Source organism: Typopeltis vanoorti, chromosome 9 (assembly GCF_054136105.1).
Source record: "Typopeltis vanoorti isolate ZY-2024b chromosome 9, IOZ_Tvanoo_1.0, whole genome shotgun sequence".
NCBI lineage: Eukaryota > Metazoa > Arthropoda > Arachnida > Uropygi > Thelyphonidae > Typopeltis > Typopeltis vanoorti.
In genome coordinates this window covers 30,906,938-30,933,429 of record NC_143557.1, presented here as the reverse complement: position 1 = coordinate 30,933,429, position 26,492 = coordinate 30,906,938, and the positions used below count along the sequence as shown (strand labels likewise).

The window sequence follows — 26,492 nt, the reverse complement described above, 5'->3', positions numbered from 1 at the left end:
ATAAGTAAGTAGATTACTAAAACATGATAATCCATGCTGTCCATCAAAGATAATACCATTGTAGTCAACCCAACTCTGGATCCTAGTTCTTACAAGCTTCTCCAACAACTTAACCACAACACCTGACACAGAGATAGGCCTATAGTTTGATGCTTGAGTTCGATCACCTCCTTTATGAAGTGGCACAATCTTGCCCTCCTTCCACTCCTTAGGAACTTGACCAATTGCAAGACTCGTATTAAAAAAATATGTCAAGGCAGGTGTCAACTCCCTGCCACATTCCTTCAGTATACGTGGTGATATATTATCAAGTCTTATTAACATCTTGTTTACTCAACTCCCCATACACCTTTTGCTCACTTACAGTCAGTCTCTCTTCCCCATCATTAACTGCTCTCAATCTCTCCATGTAGTCATTCACAAGATTGAAAGACCTTTATGAACTGCTCATTAAGTATCTCCACCACACTTTCCTCAACATCTGTCTTTATACTATTTTCTCCAATCAATGTCATCCTTCCATAATCATTCTTTCTTTTGCTGGCTACATGTTGAAAGAACTCCTTTGGATTCTTTTTCGCTTCATTAGCTAACTGCTGTTCATACCTCTCTTTAGCTACCCTCAACAACCAAGTCACCCTCCTTGCCTGGTCTTTGTAGACCTCATGGAATTGGTTATTTCCACTTCTCTTATGCTGCCTCCACAATGCCCCCTTTTTTTTGTATCGCATGCTTAATCTCTTTATTCATCCATCTCACACCTACCTTATTTAACCTTCTCACTCTTGGAATACACTTAGACATTGCATCTACTAGATAGTTTTTAAAAATCCTCCAAGCTGCATTGATCTCTTTTCCAGCTAACACCTCAATTCATGCTACACCTGCAAGCTGTCTCTTGAGCTCTTCATAATCACCTCTTCCCCCTTGTAGTTCCATATATACCCTTTTCTCACAGAGGTCCTCACACTGCTGGCAATCACCAGTGGTCACTCTCACCAATTGGTGGATGATTTGACACCTCGTTTATGATTACATCCTCTGATGAGATGACAAAAATCCAAGACCCTCAATTCTCATGTTCCCTCTGTTCCATACTGTCTGAGGTAGTTATCCCCGGTCATCCCATTTCTTTCCTGCCTACACATGCTCTCACCTCCTCTTGGAGCATACACCTTTCTCATGCTGTGTACCCCTCCACTCTGAGCCTCCCCGTTTCTCTGCTCCTCTTGCACACCCATTCTCTCATTTTCTATAGTCATTCCACTCACTTCCCCATTCATAACCACCTCTTCCATCTCTCCTTACTCTCCTGTTCTTCCACATAACTTCCCGCTTGCTCCGATTCATTCTCTCTACTCGCTCTCTACCTTCCAGCAGCAGTCTCTCCAAGCGACTCACACCATAACACTCAAATGCAGTCCATCGCTCCCATACAGCTCACTTCATCCCTCAAACTCATTCCACACATTAACAAATTGTACTCCTGTCTCATCACACATTTCAGCCAGCATATCATTCATAATCCTTGCTCTCCACCTCATTTCACCACAGTCATTCCTAGGCAACACGCTGACTACCCTTCCTGTCACACTATTCTCTGTTATCCTTCAAAGCAGCCTCCTGATATCCAATCTGACACTCTCTTTGTCCTCTGTCAAATCATTCGTACCTATTAAAACTATTAACTTTTTTGCTCATTCCAACCTCATATCCAAGTCTCAATCACTCTACTCATTCTACTGCCTGGAAAACATACTTTGTGTATCTTATCATCCAGCACTCCTTTAATAATGGAGTAGCCATACGATGCCACCCGCTCATCTTTCGTTAACTCTTTCTTGCCATCCTGATTTGTTTTAATAGCTTTTACCAAATTTTCTTAATTTCATTCCGCATATGAAGTGAATTTTATATGCGGTATTGATGAATGGTATTGGCTGCTATGTTGAGTTATGAATGAATCCAGAGTGTCTTGTCCATTTGGCCAAATTGACAAATAATATCATATCCATAGCATAGCCAGACTAAAGCTTGAAAGTAGTTGCTGTGAAGTTGGCCTACAGGGAGGAACCCATTGTAATGCCATTAATTTGTTTGTAGATTTTTATTTTTCCTTGCCAAGTAAAGTTACCTGCACACATACTAAATTTCAATAATTCAGAGATATGAGGGGAGGAGGTTACTAAATCAAGAGTGCCCATTAGTGGTACATTAGTAAATATGAACGTGCTTTCCAACTAACCATTATGTCTAAATTTTTAAGGATGTGTTTTTTACTACAGATTTGTATTGAACAGAATCATTTAACCAAGAAAAGAGTAGAATATGAACAGAAATCATATAAAACACTAAAATTCTTATGTCCCAATTTGTAAAAATTTTGGAGGCTGCATAACTTGTTCAGAATGTTGCTAGTACGATGTCAAATATGTTTCAACTTCTGTTCTAGCAAGCAACACTGCTGGTATAAATTTTTTTCCCTTTGTATTCATTATTATTACAGTAAGACCCCATGGAGTCAAAAAGCCTCATCTAGGAGAGGTCCCTTTTGTCATACATGCAGCTCATCATACCAGCATTAAACACAATCAAATTCTCTGCAGACACCACACTCTCAGGCAGTGCATTCCAATTATTCACAACTCTCCACACAAAAAACCTGCTTCTCACACCCTCCTTACAAAGAAATACATAACAGCATCAATTGTACGAATGTATCCCAAATGCTAAAAGGCTGAATAAGGTAGGTGTAAAATGGATAAATGTGGAGCTTAAGCATGAAATCTGGAAAAAGAAAGTACTTTCGAGGAAGTACAAGATGAATAATGGTAATCAGTGACATGAAGAATATAAAGAATAAGCCAGGAGAGTGACTCAGTTAATAAGGAAAAGAAAAGTAGAGTATGAGCAGAAATTGGCAAATCAGGCTAAGAAAAACTTGCAACATATCTAAAAAACCCTAGAGAGTTTTTTAGATATGTTGCAAGTATTGTAGAAGGAAGAATGATCATGGAAAGATGAAGTTAAGGGATGAAAGTGGTAGAATGGTAACTGCTGCAGAAGACATTGTTGAGGTATTCAATTTATAAGTATGTTTCATTCTGATCAGGGTGGAATCATGAGGAACTTAAGTGTAGAGGACATAGGAGAGGATAGCTTAATTGTGATTAAGCAGGAGGTATTTGAGGAAATGAATAACCTTGATGTTAATAAGGCGGCAGGATTCTATGACATATTACCATGCATCTTAAGGGAATGTTCCAGGGAACTGGCAGTAGCATTGGCATGCCTGTTTAATAAGAGTTTTGCAACTGTACAGGTTCCAAGGCAGTGGAAGGAGGGTAAAATTGTTCCACTGCATAAAGGTGGTGATAAGGCTGTATCTTCAAATTATAGGCCGGTCTGTATATCTGGAGTTGTGGTGACGGTTCTGGAGAGATTGGTGAGTTGTGGGATAGAGAAATGTGTTGATAACAGCAGTATTCTCTGTGGTTATCAGCATGGGTTTGTTAAGGGAAGATCATAAATTGAAACAGATTGGATTGGATAACAGACTTCTGTGTTGGATCAGTGACTGGCTGTCAGTTAGGTATCAGAAAGTTGTATATGGGGTGCAGTATCTCAAATGAGAAAGGTCACCAGTGGTGTGCTGCAGGGGTCAGTTTTGGGGCCATTGTTGTTCAATTTGTATGTTAGTGATATTGGGTTTTGTTTAACTAGTGATATCCAGCTGTTTGTGGATGATGCAAAACTAGAGAGAGCAATGCACAGTCAGGCTGATGTTAATGCCTTACAAGAGGACGTGAATAGATTGCATGAATGGGCAGGTAAGTGGAACTGTCAGTTCAATGTTGCCAAGTGTAAGGTTTTTAGAGTTGGTAAGCAACAATGGGATGCACAGTATATGCTTGGTGGGGAAACTTTAACAGACATAGAGGAGATGAGAGATCTAGGAGTGATGGTGGACAACAGTGGCGGCCTGTGAAGTTTTAAGTTGGGAGGGGGTGCTGCCTATACAAAATAATTTTAAAAAAATTATTTTTTTCCTAATCAGTAACCAATTTATTAATAAATAAATCTACAGATTTATTTATTAATAAATTTATTTATTATTATTTATTAATAAATAAATCTGTAGATTTATTTATTAATAAATTGGTTACTGATTAGGAAACAAAGAATTTTTTAAAAATTATTTTGTATAGGCAGCACTCCCCCCCCCCCCCAACCTTATAACTTCACGGGCTGCCACTGGTGGACATGACCTGAAATTCAGGGGCCACACTGCACAAGTTGTGAAGACATTACATCGGACAATGATTCGGAGGACCCTGATATGCAGAAATAGAGAGGTTATGATTCCATTGTATAAGGCCTTGATCAGGCCTCATATAGATTATTGTGCACAGATTTGGTCACCAGGTTTTAATGGTGATGAGGATATGTTGGAAAGGGTACAATGAAGATTCACAAAGGTAGTCGGTGGTCTTTGGAATGTGGAGTACAAGGACAGATTGAGAAAATGTAAGTTGCAGAGCCTCGTGGATAGGAGGAAGAGAAAGGGGGGGATATGATTGAGACATATAAGCTGGTCAAGGGTTGTTATCAGGTAGACATGGAAGAGATTTTTCATAGAATAGGAGAGGGGAGTAGAACAAGAGGCCATTGCTGGAAACTGTATAAGGAGGATGTGAGCAAAGGAGTGAGAAGCAGGTTCTTTGCTTGGAGGGTGGTTGGTGAGTGGAATGCATTGCCTGAGTGTGTTGTGGATGTGGACACATTGAATCAGTTTAAGACATGGTTGGATGAGCATTGTATGCAATAGTGAGTACCTCCTGTGATGAGTCTCTGAACTCCATGGAGGTCAAATGTTAATAATAATAATATAACTTCCAGAGATGACCTGTTGTTCCCCTCCCCCCATCTCTCACCATTTTATTAAAAACTTCCTCAACATTGATCCTATGTCATCCAACTCATCATACTGTGTCTTAAACACACTCAAACTCCTTGCAGACACCACACTCTCAGGCAAGGCATTCCAATCATTCACAACTCTGCACGAAAAAAACCACCCTCTCGCTCCCCTACTCACACCCTCTTTATACAGTTTCCAGGGATGACCTCTGGTTCTCTCCTGAGAACCAGAGGTCATCCCTAATTATAAAATTTTATAATTTTATAAAACATCATCTTTTGATGTTTTATAAAATCCTGAAATCTGCTTGTAAATCTAAAAATTACAGTAATCATTTCAGCGAATATTTTGCAATCAACTTTTTGTTGATTTAAATTCAATCTATCATTTTTTAGATTTTCAAAATATATAAATTTTTCTTCAGTAACATCTTCGAAAAACACTCTTAGTTTCTGTTCAAAGGTAAGGACTTCCTCTAGTAATTGTAAGGCTGTGTTTCCCTTCCCTTGCAACTTTAAATCTAGCTTATTAAAATGTTCTGTCATATCAAGTGAAAAAACAAAAATTTTGTATCCATTCGGGATTACTGAGAAGTTCCACATGATTTACATTATAATTTTTAGTGGTTAAGAAAACTATTACTTCTTTTAAGCACTGAAAAAAACATTTTAATGCTTTTCTTCTTGATAACCATTGTACAGATGTAAATGTCACTAAATCTTTATGTTGACTACCTAGTTCCTCTAAAAACGTGTCAAAAGGTCTGTGATTCAATGCCTGAAATCGGATGAAATTGATCATGGGCACAACAACATCCATCACTTTTTTTAGTTGTGGTAATAATCCCAAAGAATTGCAACTAAAGCTTCTTGATGAAAAATGCAATGAAATGAAATAACTCCATGTAGAATATGAGTGGAGAATAATTTAACGAACCCCTTATTTTTCGCAATCATAGAAGGCGTGCCATCAGTCACAATGCATACTATATTAATAATATTTTTATTTTGTAAACTCGTTAGAAGGCTTTCTGAAATTTCTTGACCTGTAGTGTGTCCTTTAAGTGTTAGCAGATCAAGAAGTTCTTCTCGAATACCGGAAGATGTGATATATTTAACCATCACGCAGCATTGTGCCCATATCAGAAATATTATTTGATTCATCAACTGCAATAGATATAAAATCGGCAGAATTAATATCCATAATTTGCATATTTGAAACTTCTGCAGAAATTGTTACAATCCATTCCTTGACAATTTTAGCCGAAAGAGGTAAATCTTTAATTTTTTTTACGTATCTCGTCGTCATTTTTGATATCCTTAAATAGAATTTCAGAGACATTATACATGCATTTTTTTAGAAATTCAACATCGGTAAAAGGTTTTCCCAGTTTTTCTATTTCAAGGGATACAAAAAACTTGCTTCAGTAGTATTCAATGAAGATTTCATCCAAGTTGACAAATTTCTTTGCTAAAGCAATGTTTTCTTTTGTAATTCTTCAATAGCTTTTTTTCTTTTATCACCCTCAGGATATTTTTTTACTGAAGTCTAAATGTTTTCCTCAAAAATGTCGTTCGACATTACTTGATTTGTTATTTTGAAGTCGTAGATGGCTAATTGAACATTGCAGATTTCCATTTACTTCTATAAATGCAAATTTCTCTATCCACATTTTATTGAATCCTCTGTTTTCTTCGATTATTTTTCTTTTTCTTGAACTTATATTAGGAGGGTTATTATCACAAATTTATCTGCAAGTAAAAACACAAATTCAACATAATAACATAATAAAAATTAATTTGTGCATAACATTACCTGACACTAAATTAAACACCAGTTTAGTACCACAATAAATAAGTTAACTAACAGAATATTTATTTTTGACAGTTAAAATCCGTATATATCTAAAAACCATGGTGGACAGGATAGCTGATCCAGTATTTCAAATGTAAGGTAGTTGTCAGTTGTTCATGTCATAAAATTTCATGCATAACACACGTCACATGCATAGTATCTAGCGTCACGAACAGGCCTTATCAAAAAACAATATTTAGGTGTTTTATTAATTATACAGTTGTTTGTATCTTTTAATTCAATATAAAAGAGTCACACTTTGTTCAGTCAGGAGCCGCCAGTTCCCGACCACTGCTATAGAACAAGTAAAATATTTCAGCTATTTAGGCACAGTTTTTAGTGAAGATGGCAGGTTAAATTTGAAATAGACAACAGAATAAGCAATTGTATGGTGATTATCCAGTTAGCCAAAACACTAAACTAGCAGTATACAAAACAGTGTTTAAACCAGTATTAAGTTATGGATCAGCGAGTTGGGTTAGAAATAAGCACTTGATCAAAGAATAGAGACCACAGATATGAGAGTCCTGAGAAAAATTAGAGGAGTGAACTGATGGTATCAAAGGCAGAATCATATTAAAAATGAAGATATTAGAAAGTAACTTGACATTGTTGGCATTCAAGAATGTGTCAGCAGAGTAATCTAAGGTCGTATGGCCACTTAAATAGAGTGGGTGAAGAAAGGTTAGCAAAACAGGTGTTTGATGTCAAGATGTCAGGAAAGAGACCAAGAGGAAGACCAGACCAAGGTCTGGGTGGATTGATTCTGTCAGAAGCACGAAATATTAGATGTGACAATATTGGAGTGCTTACAAGTAATAGATTGATTTGGAAGAAAATTGTTTATAGGAGAATTAATAAGAATGTAAACTTAATCATCTGCTGCCATAGTAACCTGAATACCCCTTGGGAGTACATATCAGGAAATTGATGATGATGTCAAAGAGCAGATGCCAACTGCCTGACACATCCCTTCAAAATACATGGCGATATATTATCAAGTCTCACAGCCTTATTAACATCAAGTTTGTTATACTTCTCGCTCACTAACAGTCACTCTCTCCTCCTCATCATCATCAACTGCTTTCAAACTCTCCATGATGTCGCATTCATAAGAATGAAATACTTATGACCTGCTCATTAAATATCTCAACTGTATCAACTGTTCTTATACCATTTTCTCCATTCCATAATCATTCTTTTTTTTTTTTTTTTTTTGCTGCCTACATATCAAAAGAACCTCCTATAATTCTCTTTGGCTTCATTAGCTAACTGCTGCTCATACTGAACTTTTGCTACCATTACCAACCAAGTCACCTGCCTTGCCTGGTCTTTGTAATCCTCATGTAATTGGTTATCACCACTTCTCTTATGCTGCCTCCATAATGCCGTTTTTCTCTGTATCACACTCTTAATCTCTCTATTCATCCTTTTCATGCCTACCTTATTTAACCTTCTCACCCTTGAAACACATTTAGACATTGCTTCCACTAGATAGTTCTTGAAAATCCCCCAAGTTGCATTGATCTCTTTTCCAGCTAACTCCTCATTCCTCGTTACACCTGCAAGCTGTCTCCTGAGCTCTTCATAATCACCCCTTCCCCCTTGGTGCTCCACATATACCCTTTCCTCACAGAGGTCCTCACACTGCTGGCAACCACCCAGGTAATCATTTCATGGTCACTCTCACCAGCTGGAGGGTGATTTCACACCTAATTTATAATAACATCCTCTGATAAAATGATCAAATCCAAGATTCTCAAATTTCTTTCTTTCTTGTATTTATGTATTATTTATTTATTTATTTATTATTTTATATATTATATTATTATTATGTATATATATATATATATATATATATTATATTTTTTATGTATTTTTGTATCTAGTGAAGACACTGAAAATGAAGACAAATTACTTAAAGAAAGATTTTAAAAAGTAGGGAAAAGACAACACAATTTATCCCAATTATATTCCTGTACATGGCAAAAATGTTTCTCTATGCAAGTATTCTACTTTGAAGTTGTTGCAATTGCTCGCATATCGCAGGTTATTCCCACATCTTATGTCTGCAGTGTTTACAATGGGAACTATTAAAATTAAACTGGACTTACTATAGAATTGCAATTAAAATTGACAACAATATTATATCCTTTGGAAAAATGAATTATACTTAATTGATGAGCACAGTTATTTTCATTACTAAGTAAAATTGGCTAATAAAGAACATAATTTTATAAACACTTCATATTGTGGTACACCTATTGTTTGCAAGCCCTAGTGATATGAAATTACACCATCTGAATAGTTAACTTACTGGTAAAGAAGAAATTCATTTTTTAATGTTTTATTCTACTTTTAGATTAATGCTGGTGACATGTAAAAACTCTCAACATGTAATTTGCTTGTGATGCACCACTCAGAAGGTTCCTCAAAAATTATTTCTTGATAAGTGAATGTACCAAATATGCAGAAAGATGCTACCAAAACAATTTTTAAAAGGCTTTCTAGACTGCAAGGGGATGAAACTAACAGAATGGAAACAATATTGTTTAGTAGTCACCTGTCCAAAGTATCCCTGATAAAAATTTCAAAGTTTTATTTGATCCCCTAGTTTGCTTGTTCTGCTTCAAATTCAGTTTTTTTTTTCTTTTTTAAAACTTGTTTTGCAAACTTTGAGGCAAATGTTTTTTTATAGAAGAAATGCTTTAATCAAGTTGTGTGGATTCAACCTAGGCTCTGTACTCTAGATTATAGAATAAAATGAGCATTTTGAAAACACCTAAAGCAGGTGTTCCTCTTTAAAAAGATTAGTTTGTCTGAAAATGCAAATGAAAAATCAAGAATTAAAAAAAAAAAATAGAAATTACAACTTACATGTAGACTATTTATTGCTCTATATAACATCTTATTTCTGCCATATAATTGTAGTGTTTTGAAACACTTTTCTCTTGGCACCTTGTCATGTGCTTTTTTCAGATCTACAAAACTTAAATATAGATCCATTTAATATTCTCATGATTTCTCAACTGTTTTACTTAAAGTGAAAATTTGATACCAGCAATCCCTGCTTTGCCTCAGCCCAGCTTATTCTTCCCCAAGTTTTTCTTCCATTTTTTGTAACCTTTTCTCAAGCATCTTTTTATAAATCTTACCTGGAACTCTCAGTAGAGAAATTTTTGCTGTAATTTTAACATTCATTTTATTTCTCTTCTTATAGGTGGGTACTATTGAGAGATTTACTTCAAATATCCAGAAAAATCTTATGACCATGCCTTCTGAATTGTGCTGTGCTAGATAACTTTTATCATTCTATATTTGAGAATTTCTGGTCAGATATCATCTTCTCTGGCTGACTTTAAACATTTTAGGTTTTTGATGGTATTTTTCTACCTCAGGTGTTGATATGTAATGACTCTATATTCATTTTATACTCTTGATATGTTGATCGGTTACATGAAAATGGAATGCATTTCAGAGATATTGCAAATATCTGAAAAACAATGCAATATCTCTGAAATTGCATTATTTTTATTTTTTTTATTTATTTTTTGTATTTTTAAAACAAAAGAAAAACATGATTGTATTCATATTGAAAATGTTATCTGGTATGTTTTTGTATATAACATTTTATGATTATTCAGCTATTTAGGCACGATTTTTACTGAAGATGGTAAATTAAATATAGAAATAGACAACAGAATCAAAAAACAAAAGCTTAAAATGTGGAAAGGCAGCAGGAGTAGATGATATTCGACCAGAAATGCTGAAGTATGGTGGTATGAGATTCTTACAGTGGCTGCACTGCGTAGTTCAGAAAGCGTGGACAGAGGGACAAATTCCCGATGATTGGAGTAAAGCTCTCATAGTACCCATATATAAAAAGGGAAATAAAACTGCATGTGAGAATTACAGAGGTATTTCCCTACTGAGTGTTCCTGGCAAGATCTATGCAAGTATACTTGAGAAACAGTTGAGAAGAATTGTGGAAGAAAACATGGTGAAGAACAAGCTGGATTCAGGCCAAATAGAGGCTGTCAGGATCAGATCTTCACTTTACGACAAATAGTCGAGAAAGCATGAGAATATAACAGAGATCTGTATTTATGTTTTGTCGATTTGGAAAAAGCATATGACAAGGTGCCAAGAGAGAAGCTATTCAATACGCTGCAGTTATATGGTGTCAATGGGGCATTATATCAAGCAATACTTAGTCTTTATTTGAGTTGTAAGTCAGCAGTTAGAATTGAAGGAAGTACAGGAAGATGGTTTAATGTTAAATCTGGTGTGAGACAAGGATGTACATTATCCCCTCTGTTATTCATAATCTATATGGATCACATTATGAAGGAAAGTGGTATTAAACATGATATCAAAATTGGAGATGTTAATGTCAGCTCTTTGCTTTATGCGGATGATGTTATACTTCTAAATAAATCCGCTACAAGTCTGCAAGATTCTTTGACTGAATTGAATAGTTGTTGTAATAGATATGGTATGAAGGTCAGCAATAAAAAGACAAAGACAATGAAAATAGGCAGAATCATTGAAAATGTCAACTGTGTTATGAATGGAGAACCTGTGGAACAAGTAAAACATTTCAGCTATTTAGGCACGATTTTTACTGAAGATGGTAAATTAAATATAGAAATAGACAACAGAATCAGCAAAGCTGGTATGGTGGGAAGTCAATTGAATAAATTCATATGGAATAAGAGAGAAATTAGTCTGAACACTAAATTAGCTGTATACAAGACAGTGTTCAAACCAGTTTTAACTTATGGATCTGAGAGCTGGGTCAGAAGTAAAACACTTGACCAAAGACTAGAGACCGCAGATATGAGAGTCCTGAGAAAGATTAGAGGCGTGAACAGATGGCATCAATGGCAATATCATATTAAAAACGAGGATATTAGGAAAGAACTTGACATTGTCAGCATCCAGGAATGCGTTAGCAGAGCTAATCTCAGGTGGTATGGTCACTTAAACAGAATGGGCGAGGAAAGATTAGCAAAACAAGTGTTCTCTGCCAGGTTGGCAGGAAAACGACCCAGAGGAAGACCAAGATATAGGTGGATTGATACGGTACAAAGTGCTTTAGGCGATAGAAATGTAAGATCTGATAATGTTGGAGTGTTGACAAGTAACAGACTGATTTGGAGGAAAATTGTAGATAGGAAGTTAGTAATGATGTAATTTTTTTTTCATGTAGTACTATCATATCCTGTACACCCCTTGAGGGTACATGTCAGGAATTTGATGATGATGATGATTATACAGTAATTTTTTTGTTTGTTTATTTAGATCAAAGAAAAAATCCATATGCCGTTATTAATGAAGATATTCTCACAACATCAAGGTAATAAATATTCTTGTTTTAGTTTGCATCATTTAAAAACTTTTTAGCAATTTATTGTAGTAATTGCTGTTACTTTTAGTAACACAAACAATTAGAATATGAAAATTGAAAATTATTATAAAAGTTCATATTTTTTATGTGACTAAAACCCATGAAAACTTGTATGACATGTTACTATCATATGCGGGTTGAGGATTTATTTTGTATTTTTATTTATTATTATTTATTTTATTTTATTTTTTTTTGCTAAGGGTATTTGATAATTGTATTTGATATCAGTTTTATAAATTCTGCATAACTAAGTACAAGTTGCATAGTATCTGATCACATTTTATCTGTCCTGCCTATTAACCATCTTATTTGTTGTCTGTAGATTATAAGAGTTCAGAAGAATTATCCTACTCAAAATACATTTTGATAGTTAATAAACTATTCTAAGTCTAAAAACCACATTTTTTCAGATAGAGCAAAACAGTAGTTTGCTGGTTTTAAAATATGTCACATTTACATTTTTTTTCTCTTTTTTCACTGGTGGAGCAGAAATTCTTAGATGTTGTAAGAAATAACACATTTAAAAAAAATTTTTTTTTAACTGCAAGGAATAGTAGAGTTGCCCTTTTTTTCAGCCATGCCAAACCTTTATTGATATCATTGGACATTTGTATAAATACAAATTAAATGCCAGCCTGGCTGGCTGAGTGGTTAGTTATCCACTCTCCAGTCAAAAGGCTGCGAGTTCAAATCTGCTGTGGGCATGGATATTTGTGATTGTCTGTGAAAATACTAGTGGTGGTAGTTGGCAGTAGTTGACATGGCTGTAGATGATGATGGTAGTTGCAGCTCATTGTAGTTGGTGGATTGAGTGGTGGAAACAGAGAGTTGTAGAGTAGGTGCCCATCCTTCCTCGATGAGTCTTTGGACTCCCTGTAGGTGTCACATAATAATAATAAATGGATTCAGTATGATTCTGTTATTTTTTTTTTTTAAAGCTGTTCCAGCGAACAAGAAACACTACCATATAATTCCTAATTCATTAGTTGGTATGAAAGTAATGCTTATTGCTTAAAGACATTCACAACTGTAAATGCTGTGGATAGGCTGTTTTCAATACATTTGTAGGATATTTATGCTCTGAATGTAAAAAGGCTTTCTCCATATGTAAAAACATACACCAGGGGTGTTCAACCCATTGATCGCGGAGCGATTTTTGGTCGATTTCTTGTGTATTCCTCCTTACTTACAAATTTAATTAAAACTGAAAACATAATATTTTATTTATCATTATTCGCTTTAAGTATATTGCTATTGTTTATTTATTTTTTGTTAAAATTGTGAAATCAGTAATTTTCTTATAAGTCCAGGTAAATTAATTAATTTGGATCAGTGGAAGTCAAACAGCGAGCCGAGTGAATACGATTATAAGCAAAGTGTAAAAACTTGATTGTAGCTTAAATATTCCAAAGCACATTCATCAATTTTTTACTTAGGTTAAGTCCCATGTGAATATTGTAAAAAAATAAACTTCGTTTCTCTCGGTGTAGTTCGTATTAGATGTTTTTGTAAATAACTCTTTTGAAGCTAACTGTATATACTACTTTAATAAGAATATGTTAGAGTGTTAAAAACAAAGGCAATGTTTTTGTTGCCGAAGCTGTATATGGTGGCATTAGAAAGATTGTTATTGGAACTTGTATGTATGAAAAAGGCTTGCAGGCACTAAGTGTAAACATCTCCGAAGTCAATCAGACAGAGTTCAAACAACTTTCCCATGGCTGGCAACTTTTAGGAGGCCTAATAAAATGGGACTGAAGCAAGCAGATGGGGTCCCGGTTCCAGAATTGCTGTCAGAGAAGAGGCCGCCCAGTCCAGAGTCGCCATCAGAGAGACTGCCCGGATCCACATTGCTTGAGAGAGAAGTTTTCCACTTCCAGAAAGGAGCTTCTTGGTTCGAGACGTCGCTAGAGAGAGACTACTTCTAGGCCGCAGACAAGGTTTCAGATTGCCGGAGAAAAGTTTCCAGGCCAGGTTAATATCAGACATTCACCAGTGTGTTGTGTTTTCATTACAATTTGATGAATCAAACGACTTCACTGATATTGCTCAGTTAATGGTATTTATTCGCATGGTATTTCAAGATTATTCAAGCAAAGAAGAACTTTTGAAAATTATACCATTATTGGGAAGGACTATTGGAGAAGACATTTTTTTGGCATTTGATGAATTTGTGAAACAACACAAACTTCTGCTTTTTAAGCCTGTGTCTATTACTACTGATGGTGCTCCTGCAATGATAGATAATAAATCAGGTTTCATTTCATTATGTAAAAACAATGACAAATATCCAGATTTTTTAACGTACCACTGTATTATTCACCAACAAGTACACAGTACTTGTTGGTGAATAATACAGTGGTATGTTAAAAAATTAAACACAAAAGATATTTTGGATATTACATTTAAAATTGTAAATTCTGTTCGAGGAAAAGCCCTGCAACAGCGGTTATTTAAATTACAGCAGATGATGATAGGGAACTTCTGTTGTACAATAATGTTCGCTGGCTCAACAGAAGTCAATTTTTAGAGAGATTTCTTGTATTAATTAACGATATAAAAAATTTTCTTGATGAAAAAGGAGATATTTATCCACAATTGAGTGATCAAAGATGGTTGTGACACTTATCATTTTTAGTAGATTTCTGTACGAAATTAAGCAATTTAAATTTAGAGTTACAAGGTAGAGATAAAAATTTAATTGACATGTTAAGTTCAATAAAAACTTTCCAACAATACTTACTTTTATTAAAGAAAAATATAAATGACCGCGAATTTAGGCATCTCCCATATTTATTAAAATTTTTTGAACAAAATCAAGAAATGCTTCGCTATGATTTAAAAGAATTTATTCGTGAAATAGAATTAGTTGAGGAAGAAATGAATTCAAGATTTAAAGATTTTAATAAAACTGAAATGATTATATCTTTTATATTGATAAAAGATCCATTTCAAGAAAACTTGAATATCACAGAAATTTCAAATAAAATTAGTGGACCGTTTGATATAAACCAAGCTGAAGTAGAACTTGAGATAATAAACATTCAGAATAGTTTACATTTAAAATCAATAAACAATGAAGTCATTTGGAAGTATGCACATGAAAAATGCCCAATGTTAACTGATATTGCACGAAAAATTCTGTCGTGTTTCGGATTGACATACTTGTCAGAATCCGCTTTTTCAAATATGACCTTCATAAAAAATCAATTAAGAAACCAAATTACAAATGATCATTTGGATGATTGTCTGCGATTGGCCACTTATTCATATCAACTTGACTATGAAAATATTGCGAGGTCCAAACAATGCCAAATTTCACATTAGCTTTTTTTTTTTTTTTAATCAACCAGCATTTCCTGTAACTTGTGAGTTTGTAATCAATCTGTTGTTTTTTCTAACTTTGGTTTTGCAAAATAGAGAAATATTTTATTTCAATATACTTTTTATTTATTTTTTTTTGTTGTATCAAAATATTTGTTGTATGAAAATAATTAAAACTGATAAATAAATTTTTAAATACACAAATAAAGTTTTTAGTTGTGTATTTTTTTAATTGTTTATTTGTGCATAATCAGATATCAGGTTGGGGGAACGTGATCTATATAAGAGAGTAGATCGCCGAATAACTTATATATAAGAGAGTAGATCAGCGAATAACTTTTTATAGAAAAGTAGCTCGCGTAGTAAAAAAGGTTGAACACCACTGACATACACTATCATATAATACTGACATACAATAAATACTGACAGTGGTTTTGAAGTAGTATGATGTGAAGTGGAGGTGGACAGGATAAAATATTTGGTAGGGTGTTGCTATAGACCTGGTAATGTGAAAGACAGTGAGAAGGAAATGTTTAGGCAAATTGGTCTGGCTAATAAGAGAAGGGTGATCATTATGGACGATTTCAATTATGGTAATATAGACTGGAATGAAGAGATAGCTTTAGGAACCAAAGAGAATGAATTTCTTGAGTTTTTAAGGTTTAATTACTTTAAGCACATAACAGAGGCCACACACACATGGATCAATTTTCGTGGATTTGATTATCTCATCAGGAGATATTGTTGTAAATGAAGTGTCACATTCATCCTCCAGTTGGTGAAAGTGACCATGAAGTGATCACTTAGGTGGTGGCCATCCATATCAGGACTTTTGTGAAAAAGAGTTACATATGGAACTATAAGGCAGGTGATTATGGCAAACTCAGGAGGCAGCTTGCAGCAATATCATGGAATGAGGAATAGCATGGGAAAGAAATCAGTGCTGCTTGGTCTCTACTCAGGAATTATCTGGCAGATGCAATGTCTGGGTGTATTCCAAAGGTTAGGAGATTAAATGAGGTAGGTATAAATGGATGACTTAAGAGGTGAAGCATGCAATCTGGAAGAAAAAGGCATTGTGGAGGTGGCACAAGATGAGGGGAGATAATCAGTTACATGAGGAGAACAAAGAGCAAGAAAGGAAGGTAATTCACTTAGTAAGGGTTTCAAAAGTGCGGTATGAACAGCAATTAGCAAATGACTTTTTAAGAACTCCTATGGAGTTTATGATTATGGGAGGATATTGGTCATTGATGATGGGAGGATGATAAACACTGAGGAGGATATTTTAGAGGTGTTAAATGAGCATTGTATTAAAGTATTCCATCCTTTTGATTGTAACATAATGCAGAAACTGGGAATGGGGAGGAACCACTGATGGTGAGTGAGCAGGTGGTATGTGAGGAATTAAGTAAACTTGATGTCAACAAGGTATAAAGGAGGTAATAAGACTATGGCTTTGAATTATAGGCCAGTCTGCTTTGTCTGGAGTTGTGGTCAAGGTGTTGGAGAAACTGAGGACAAGGATTCAGAACTCGGCGGACAGCAGTAGAATTCTCTTTAATGGACAGCATCAATTTGCTAAAGGAAGATTGTATTTTAGCAATCTGCTTATTTATTATAACAAGGTGATGAATACATTGGACAAGGGTGGGGGGTGCATATACGGTAGTATATTTAGATTTTGCAAAGGTCTTGGAAAGACTGCCACATGACAAGCTAGTAATTAAATTGGAAGATGGGATTGGATATTAGATTAGTGTGTTTGGAGATTGGCTGTCTGATAGGCATCAGCAGATTGTGTATGTGGGGAGTGATATTCCAGAAGAAAATCACTAGTGGCATGCTCCAGTGAACTGTTTTGAGGCCCATTGTTGTTTACTTTGTATGTAAATGACATTGGAAAGGGGCTTAAATGGTGATATACAGTTATTTGCAGATGATGCAAAGTTGGGGGAAAGTTATGAGAAGTAGAACAGATGTAGCTTTGCAAGAGGACCTAAATAAACTCTCTGAATGGGTGAGTGTTTGGGGATGTCAGTTTAATGTTACAAAGTGTAAGATTTTAAAATTTGGAAAGCAAAGATGGGATGCAGAGTATAGGATTGGTTGGGATAATTTGGAGGAGATGAAGGATTTGTGGATTGTGGATAGAGAATTAAAATTTCATGAACATTTAGCTAAAATATGAGGACAACACAGCAGATTATGGGAATGATGTGGAGAACACTGACATGCAGAAGTAAAGATGTTTTGATTCCATTGTACAAGACTTTGATCAGGCTGCATATGGATCACTGTGCACAGATTTAGTCACCAGGTTTTCAAAAGGATGATGATGTTGGAAAAGGTTCAGAGACGATTGACTGAATTGGTATCTGGTCTTTGGAATGTGGAATATGAGGACAAATTGAGAGAATGCAAATTACAGAGCCGACTGGATAGAAGGTAGAGGGGAAATATGTTCGAGACCTACAAGTTGGTAAAGGGTAATTACCAGATTAGCATGGATGAGATTTTTCATAGAATATCTGGAGACAGGGAGAATGAGAGGCCATTCCTGGAAGCTGTATAAGGCAGATATGTGCAAGGAGGTAAGGAATAGATTTTTTGCATTGAGAGTGGTGGGTGATTGAAATGCATTGCCTGAAAGTGTGGTGAGTCCAGGGACAGTGAATGCATTTTAGTCGAGGTATCATATGTTATGAGAGTTGGACCTCCCATGATGATTATCTTCACTCCATGGAGGTCTATCGATAATAATAATGAGCCATATAGGTCTGTTGATGATAATAATAATAATAATCAGCCATATACCCTTCAATTTGAATAGAATTTTTTTTTCTCTCTGAAATGGGTTATTTTCTTCCTGATGTGTTCCAAAGGTCAAGAGGGTAAATGGAGCAGGTGTGAAATGGATGAATCAAGAGGTAAGGTTTACAATCTAATGAAAAGTATTATGGAAGAAGCACAAGACGAGTGGTTATAACCTCAAGTTACATGGGAAGTACAAAGAGCAGGCAAGGAAGTTGACTCACTTGATAAGAATAGCAAAAGTGCAGTATGAGCAGCAGTTAGCTAATGCAGCTAAAAAAATCATTGGGAATTTTTTCGATATGTCGCCAGTAGAAGAAAGAATGATTATGGAAGGATGACATTCATTGGTGAAAATGGAGGAATGATAACTGCTGCAGAGGATATAGTTGAGGTATTTAATGAGCAATTTATAAAGGTATTTCTTTTTTGTGAATGTGACATCATGCAAAACTTGAATGTGGTAGGAAAGGAGGAACTGTTAATAAGTGAGCAAGAGGTATATGAGGAATTGAATAAACTTGATGTAAATAAGGCTGTAGGACTAGATATTTTGAGGGAATGTCTGGGGAGTTATTTAGAGAGGATTAGTTAGTGATACCAAGGTTGAAGTAATGCAGAAGTCATATTTTTGGCATCTTTAATTTATAGTATAACTAAGTGGATAAACTTTCAACATCTACCTCTAATCCAGTGTATTTTAGTAATAAGGCATGACACCTTTTGGCTACTTGTATATAGAAATATAACTTCTGGGTCTGGCTCCCACTGATGGGACCTCAATAATAGTCGAAACCGGTCTGTGTAGTGTACCTTACCATAATGCATAGCATAATACATGTCTGTTAGAATATGTGTTTTGCATTATGGGATACTAAGGCAAGTGATCCAGTCATTAGCCTCTGTATATGAATTTCCCAGTCATGAAATTACTTCACATGCAGACTTTATTTACTTACACTTGGATATCACTGGTAATTAATTTACGGCATTGACAACGCATATAAAGTAAATTAATTAAAGATAACTTTAATGAATCACTTCTATATTTCGGCAATGTCACATTGCCATCTTCGGGAACATAAAGATATGGTATGTGCACTAAGGAACTAACAAAGCAAATGAGGAAGAAAATAAGAACTAATTTTGTTCCTAAAGTCCTAATGGTGCCCTCTTGCGGGCTAATTTGGTAGTCTTGGCAGTTGGGCTGAAGTTCTCAAAATGAAAGTCTCCCAAATTTGGGGCAGTTTCATGCACCCAAATTTGTTGAGGTTAGGAACGTTTTTTAGAGCTGCTAAAGATTCTTTGAATAGTCTTTCGTATTTAAACTTGCTGCGATGGATTATTTTTGTCTTCTTCCAACGAATTTTATGGTGGGTATCTAAGGCATGGTCTGCCAGCCCAGAGCGGCTGTACTGGTGAAACTGGATGTAGTCTTGGTGTTCTGAAATCCTGATATTTGTTGTTCTGCCTGTTTGGCCAAAGTAGGACAATTTGCAGCTGCAAGGGACCTGGTATACACCAGGTAGGTCTAGGGGAAGTGGTTGGTCTTTGGTAGAGCGGATAAGGGATGCCAACTTTTTATATGGTCTGTAACAAGAAGTAAGGTCATATTTTTTGAGGATATTAGTTATTTTTTCAGAGGTGCCCTGGATGTAGGGGATAGTGATAGACTTGGTGTAGTCTTTATTGTGGAGGGGGGAGGGGGTTGTGGTTTATAGGTTTTAGTATTTTTTGGATTTTTTGGGGGTTGTAGCCATTGGCTAAGAAAGTGTTGAGGATGTGGTTTAGTTCCATAGTCAGGGCCTTGTCATCTGAGCAGATTAATTTTGCCCTGTTATATAGTGTTTTTATCACCCCATATTGTTATGAGGGGGGGGGGGATTGCTGGTGAATGTATCTGCCAGTGTGGGTGGGTTTTCTGTAAACAGAGAAAACCAAAGTTCCATCAAGCTGGTGGGTGATTAAAGTGTCTAGGAAGGGGAGGGTGTTGTTTTCCTCTTTTTCTAAGGTGAACTGGACTCTGGGATGTTGGTTGTTTAAGTGTGTTAGGAAGGAGTGGAGTGTATCTGAGCCATGTGGCCAAATAGCAAACACATCATCCACATAACGAAGCCAAATAGTGGGTTTTTGTGGGGCGGAGTTTAAGGCTTTCTCTTCAAATGTCTCCATAAAGAAATTGTCCAAGGGTGGGGAAAGTGGTGAACCCATGGCTGTCCCCTCTATCTGTTTGTAGAACTTTCCTTGCCAAACGAAATAGCCTGAGTTCATTGTGAACTGAAATAGGGCTGAGATATCGGGAGGAAACTTGGCTTGGATGAGCTCAAAGGTTTCTTTGAGTGGGACATTAGTGAATAGGGAGGAGACGTCAAAACTGACCATTATGTCAGTGTGTTGGAGTGTGAGGTTTTCTATACTGGCTTTAAAGTGGGCCGAGTTTTTTATGTGTGATGGTGTGTTGCCAGTGTAGTGTGTGAGCGTTTTGGCTAAATGTTTGGCTAATTTATATGTGGGGGAATCAATGCCATCCACTATGGGACGTAATGGCACATTTTGTTTATGTATTTTTGGGAGTCCATATAATCGGGGGGGTCTAGAGTTATAAGGTTTAAGTTTGTTGGTGACTTCCACAGGCCAAGAAGTGACTTTCTTAAGGAGTCTGTGGATAGTTCTGATCTGAGAGTTGGTCGGATTATATTCAATGGGGAGGTAAGTAGTACGGTCTCGTATTAAAGAATTTAGCTTACCTTTGTAGTCTTTTTGATTGAGTACCACAGTGGCGCTTCCCTTATCAGCTTTGGTGATTACTATTTTTTTGTTGTTTTTTAATTCTTGTAGGGCTGTATATTCGTTTTTGTTACAGACCATATAAAAAGTTGGCATCCCTTATCCGCTCTACCAAAGACCAACCACTTCCCCTAGACCTACCTGTTGTATACCAGGTCCCTTGCAGCTGCAAATTGTCCTACTTTGGCCAAACAGGCAGAACAACAAATATCAGGATTTCAGAACACCAAGACTACATCCGGTTTCACCAGTACAGCCGCTCTGGGCTGGCAGACCATGCCTTAGATACCCACCATAAAATTCGTTGGAAGAAGACAAAAATAATCCATCGCAGCAAGTTTAAATACGAAAGACTATTCAAAGAATCTTCAGCAGCTCTAAAAAAACGTTCCTAACCTCAACAAATTTGGGTGCATGAAACTGCCCCAAATTTGGGAGACTTTCATTTTGAGAACTTCAGCCCAACTGCCAAGACTACCAAATTAGCCCGCAAGAGGGTACCATTAGGACTTTAGGAACAAAATTAGTTCTTATTTTCTTCCTCATTTGCTTTGTTAGTTCCTTAGTGCACATACCATATCTTTATGTTCCCGAAGATGGCAATGCGACATTGCCGAAATATAGAAGTGATTCATTAAAGTTATCTTTAATTAATTTACATTTTATGCGTTGTCAATTCCGTAAATTAATTACCAGTGATGTCTAACCAACGTATAAGTCTTACTACTAGAATTACACTTGGATAATGGATTAAACCAAGAATATAATTTCTTGCATCTCTAATTTATAAAATAGACTATGTTGGATATGCATGATTCACATTTTATTCTGATGATCTAATGAGCTGCTGAAAATGTCCAAGATCTGCTTGTGCAGGCTTTTGATGAAAGATGAACAAACAAGATGTGGGATTATATCTTTTTTCTTGTTACATTGATTAGGATTTTTTAACATTTTCCATGATTCTTTGAATGTCCTGATTAATAAATTGTAAATCAGTATAGGTCACTTCTGTATGCCTTCATAGCATTTGATGATATTTCTGTTGCATATGCTGTGAGTCTAGATTTGTTTCCTTTTTTTCTCCACTTCCTTGATGTTTTCTGAGATTTGTATCTCTCCTGATTGGCTTGTTTGTCCCACATAACAAATTCCAAATGATCTGCTGGTCTTGTATTTGTGGTGAATGGGGAAGTTTTGAAGGGTGAAAAAGACTTGAGACCTTGTATACAGGAGAGAAAGCCACTTATCTTATTGGTGCAATATCTTTTGAGATCTTCTCCATAATGGATCATTTGAAAGGAGTGATACCTTACCTCTTTATTCTGTGTTTCCTGTCCATCTGTTTGTCCCACATAGAAAATTCTGCATTATCAACTGATCTTGTATACTTGTGTTTTTGAGTAGTGAATGGAAAGCTTTGAAGAACGAAAAAGACTTGATCATGTTTACTGGGGAGAAGGCTGCTTTTATGCCTTGTTAATGCAATATCTTTGAAATCTTTTCCATAATGAATTATTTGAAGGGAGCGATACCCTCCCCCCCATATATCTTGTTTTCGTTGTCCATTTGTTTCTCTAGGTGGCTATTTTAGGATATTCAGTATCATTTTTTTATAACCATTTTTCAGAAGAATAAGATGTGAGTTCTTGATTTTTTTTCCTGCATATTTTGCTCTATCTCATTGGTTTTTTTATAATGGATGGTGGTAGGATATTGTAAGGAAGTATCATTCTCTGTGTGTCATTTTTTCTGTATACTGAACAAGTAAGTTGTTTTGTTTGGAGACCTTCAGGAGAGTGTTTAAAAAAATTGCAGGAATCTGTTGTTTTCTAATTCAACAGCAATTTCTAATTTCTATTTGCTAATTTAAAATTTTTTATGGAATTTACAACCGTGTTAAAAAATTTTTTTATTATCCAGACGTTTTGATCTTCATATCAAGATCATCATCTGGAGCATACATAAATGTACAAGACAAGCTGAGTTACATTAACTGTAAGCTAGAGAAACAATGATTTCATCACATGTTATTCTACTGGCATGATCTCTAGTGAAAATAAATAAATAAATAAATAAAAATAAAAAAATGACATCAAGCTAAATTCTATTTATGATGACAGGATTAAACATTCTTTCTTACAGATGGTTTTCTTTTCAGAAACAATGATGTCCTATTTTTAGTATTACAATTGTTATTTAAGATACTGGATGTTTTACAGTTGGTCTTAGTGAGGAAGGTTCTGTGGGTCGAATATATGCCTTCCATATGTTTCGGATTTTAAGGCCATCATTATTGTTCAGATTGGGGTGGTCGATAATGAACTCACAGGCTTCCTTAAATTTCCGTTCATACCATGTTTTAGTGCGATGTAGACAGCTAGTGCTTTTCCATGCAATTCTGTGTAAGGTATTCAGGGCATGATCCGCAAGGCCAGTTTCACCATAATTATCATATTTAATGTGTCGTTTATGTTCTTTTTGTCTGATAGGAATTGTGCGTCCTGTTTCTCCTATATATAGTATGTTGCAAGTACAATAAATACGGTATAATCCAGGGTGGACTAGTGGAGGGAGTGGTTCTTTGGATGAGTTGAGTAAGCTTTTTATTTTTGCAGGAGGCTTAAAGGTGGCTTTGAGGTTGTATTTTTGTAATACTCTGTTTATTTTGTCTGATGTTCCTTTAATGTAAGGAATGGTTATAGTTTTACTGTAGTCTGGTTTATCTTCGTTTTTTATTGAGGTTTTGTAGAGAATTTTATTAATAGTGTTTTGGCTGTATCCCTTTTTTTGGAAAGTATTGTTGATTATTTTCATCTTTCAGTGCCTGCTCACTGGAACAGATCGTCTGAGCCTGTTTTTTAGAGTGTTGATGACACTTAGTTTTTGTGTTGGGATGTTGGTAGGAGTTTATGTGTATATATTGTCCTGTATGTGTCGGTTTCCGGTAAACAGTGAAGGAAAGATTGCCAGAGGGAAGATATGTGACAAGTGTATCTAGAAACGGAAGTGTGTTATGTTTTACAATATCAATTGTGAACTGTATGCGTTTGTGTTGTTTGTTTAGGTGGCTAAGGTATGTGTCTAAATGTCTGACGGCCATGGGACTGGATCGCGAAAACATCGTCAATGTATCTAAGCCAGACTTTGAGTTTTAGAGGGGAGGAACCTAAAGCAAGTTGCTCAAAATGTTCCATGTAAAAGTTAGCAATGGGGGGGGGGGAAATGGCTGTACCTTCTTTTTGTAGGTAGAAGGCGTTTTGCCATACAAAATAACCAGAATGTAATACTTGCGCAAAGACTGCCTTGATATCTGGAGGGAATTTGTTCTGTAGGAGAAGGATTGTGTCATTGATTGGGACATTCGTAAAGAGGGCAGAAACATCAAAACTGACTAATAAATCATCTTTTTCTAATGTAATGTCTTTGATGATGTTTATGAAGTGTTGTGTGTTTTTGATATAGGAGGGGGAATGACCTACCAACTCCTTTAGTTGGTAGGTCATTTGTTGCTGCTAATTTTATGGCTAAGTGATTTGTCGGGCTATCAATTCCTTCAACTATAGGCCTTAGTGGTGTGTTTTCTTTGTGAATTTTCGGTAGCACGTAAATTCTTGGGGAGCACACGTAGTGCGGAAATAGTTTTTTGACCATATCTTCGGGCCATGTGGTAATTGACTTAAGTAGTTTCTCTGTTTTATTTTTTATTCTATTGGTTGAGTTGTACTTAACTAATTGGTATGTGTTATTGTCAGAGACCAACAGATTCATTTTTTCTACATAAGTGGAAATGCCATGTACCCTCAAGGGGTATACAGGATATGACAGTACTACATGAAAAAAATTACATCATTACTAACTTCCTATCTACAATTTTCCTCCAAATCAGTCTGTTACTTGTCAAGACTCCAACATTATCAGATCTTATATTTCTATCGTCTAAGGCACTTTGTGCCGTATCAATCCAACTACATCTTGGTCTTCCTCTGGGTCGTTTTGCTGCCAACCTGGCAGAGAAAACTTGTTTTGCTAATCTTTCTTCGCCCATTCTGTTTAAGTGACCATACCACCTGAGATTAGCTCTGCTAACGCATTCCTGGATGTTGACAATGTCAAGTTCTTTCCTAATATCCTCGTTTTTAATATGATATTGTCATTGATGCCATCTGTTCACACCTATAATCTTTCTCAGGACTCTCATATCTGCGGTCTCTAGTCTTTGGTCAAGTGTTTTACTTCTGACCCAGCTCTCAGATCCATAAGTTAAAACTGGTTTAAACACTATATTGTATACAGCTAATTTAGTGTTCCGACTAATTTCTCTCTTATTCCATATGAATTTATTCATTTGACTTCCTACCATACCAGCTTTGCTGATTCTGTTGTCTATTTCTATATTTAATATACCATCTTCAGTAAAAATCGTGCCTAAATAGCTGAAATGTTTTACTTGTTCCACAGGTTCTCCATTCACAACACAGTTGACATTTTCAATGATTCTGCCTATTTTCATTGTCTTTGTCTTTTTATTGCCGACCTTCATACCATATCTATTACAACAGCTATTCAATTTAGTCAGAGAATCTTGCAGACTTGTAGCGGATTTATTTAGAAGTGTAACATCATCCGCATAAAGCAAAGAGCTGACATTAACATCTCCAATTTTGATATCATGTTTAATACCACTTTCCTTCATAATGTGATCCATATAGATAATGAATAACAGAGGGGGATAATGTACATCCTTGTCTCTCACCAGATTTAACATTAAACCATCTTCCTGTACTTCCTTCAATTCTAACTGCTGACTTACAACTGAAATAAAGACTAACTATTGCTTGATATAATGCTCCATTGACACCATATAACCTTAGCGTATTGAATAGCTTCTCTTTTGGCACCTTGTCATATGCTTTTTCCAAATCGACAAAACATAAATACAGATCTCTGTTATATTCCCATGCTTTCTCGACTATTTGTCGTAAAGTGAAGATCTGATCCTGACAGCCTCTATTTGGCCTGAATCCGGCTTGTTCTTCACCAAGCTTTTCTTCCACAATTCATCTCAACCGTTTCTCAAGTATACTTGCATAGATCTTGCCAGGAACACTCAGTAGGGAAATACCTCTGTAATTCTCACATTCAGTTTTATTTCCCTTTTTATATATGGGTACTATGAGAGCTTTACTCCAATCATCGGGAATTCGTCCCTCTGTCCAGGATTTCTGAACTATGCAGTGCAGCCACTGTAAGACTCTTATACCACCATAGCATTTCTGGTCGAATATCATCTGTCCCTGCTGCCTTTCCACATTTCAAGCCTTTGATGGCTTTTTCTACTTCAAGTATGGATATGTATTCCTGTCTGCATGCCTGGTCAGT

The 26,492-nt window shown here is 35.8% G+C and overlaps 1 protein-coding gene across 2 annotated transcripts in view; it reads left to right on the top strand.

The window, feature by feature from the left end:
* Positions 1–26,492, top strand: part of Nprl3 (GATOR complex protein Nprl3) — a 654,348-nt gene that overhangs the window by 36,823 nt on the left and 591,033 nt on the right. For both annotated transcript variants that reach the window (XM_090398550.1, XM_090398549.1), the window contains exon 2: positions 12,080–12,134. In XM_090398550.1, the coding sequence (XP_090254676.1) occupies positions 12,080–12,134 (55 nt within the window). The remainder of the gene's footprint in view (positions 1–12,079; positions 12,135–26,492) is intronic.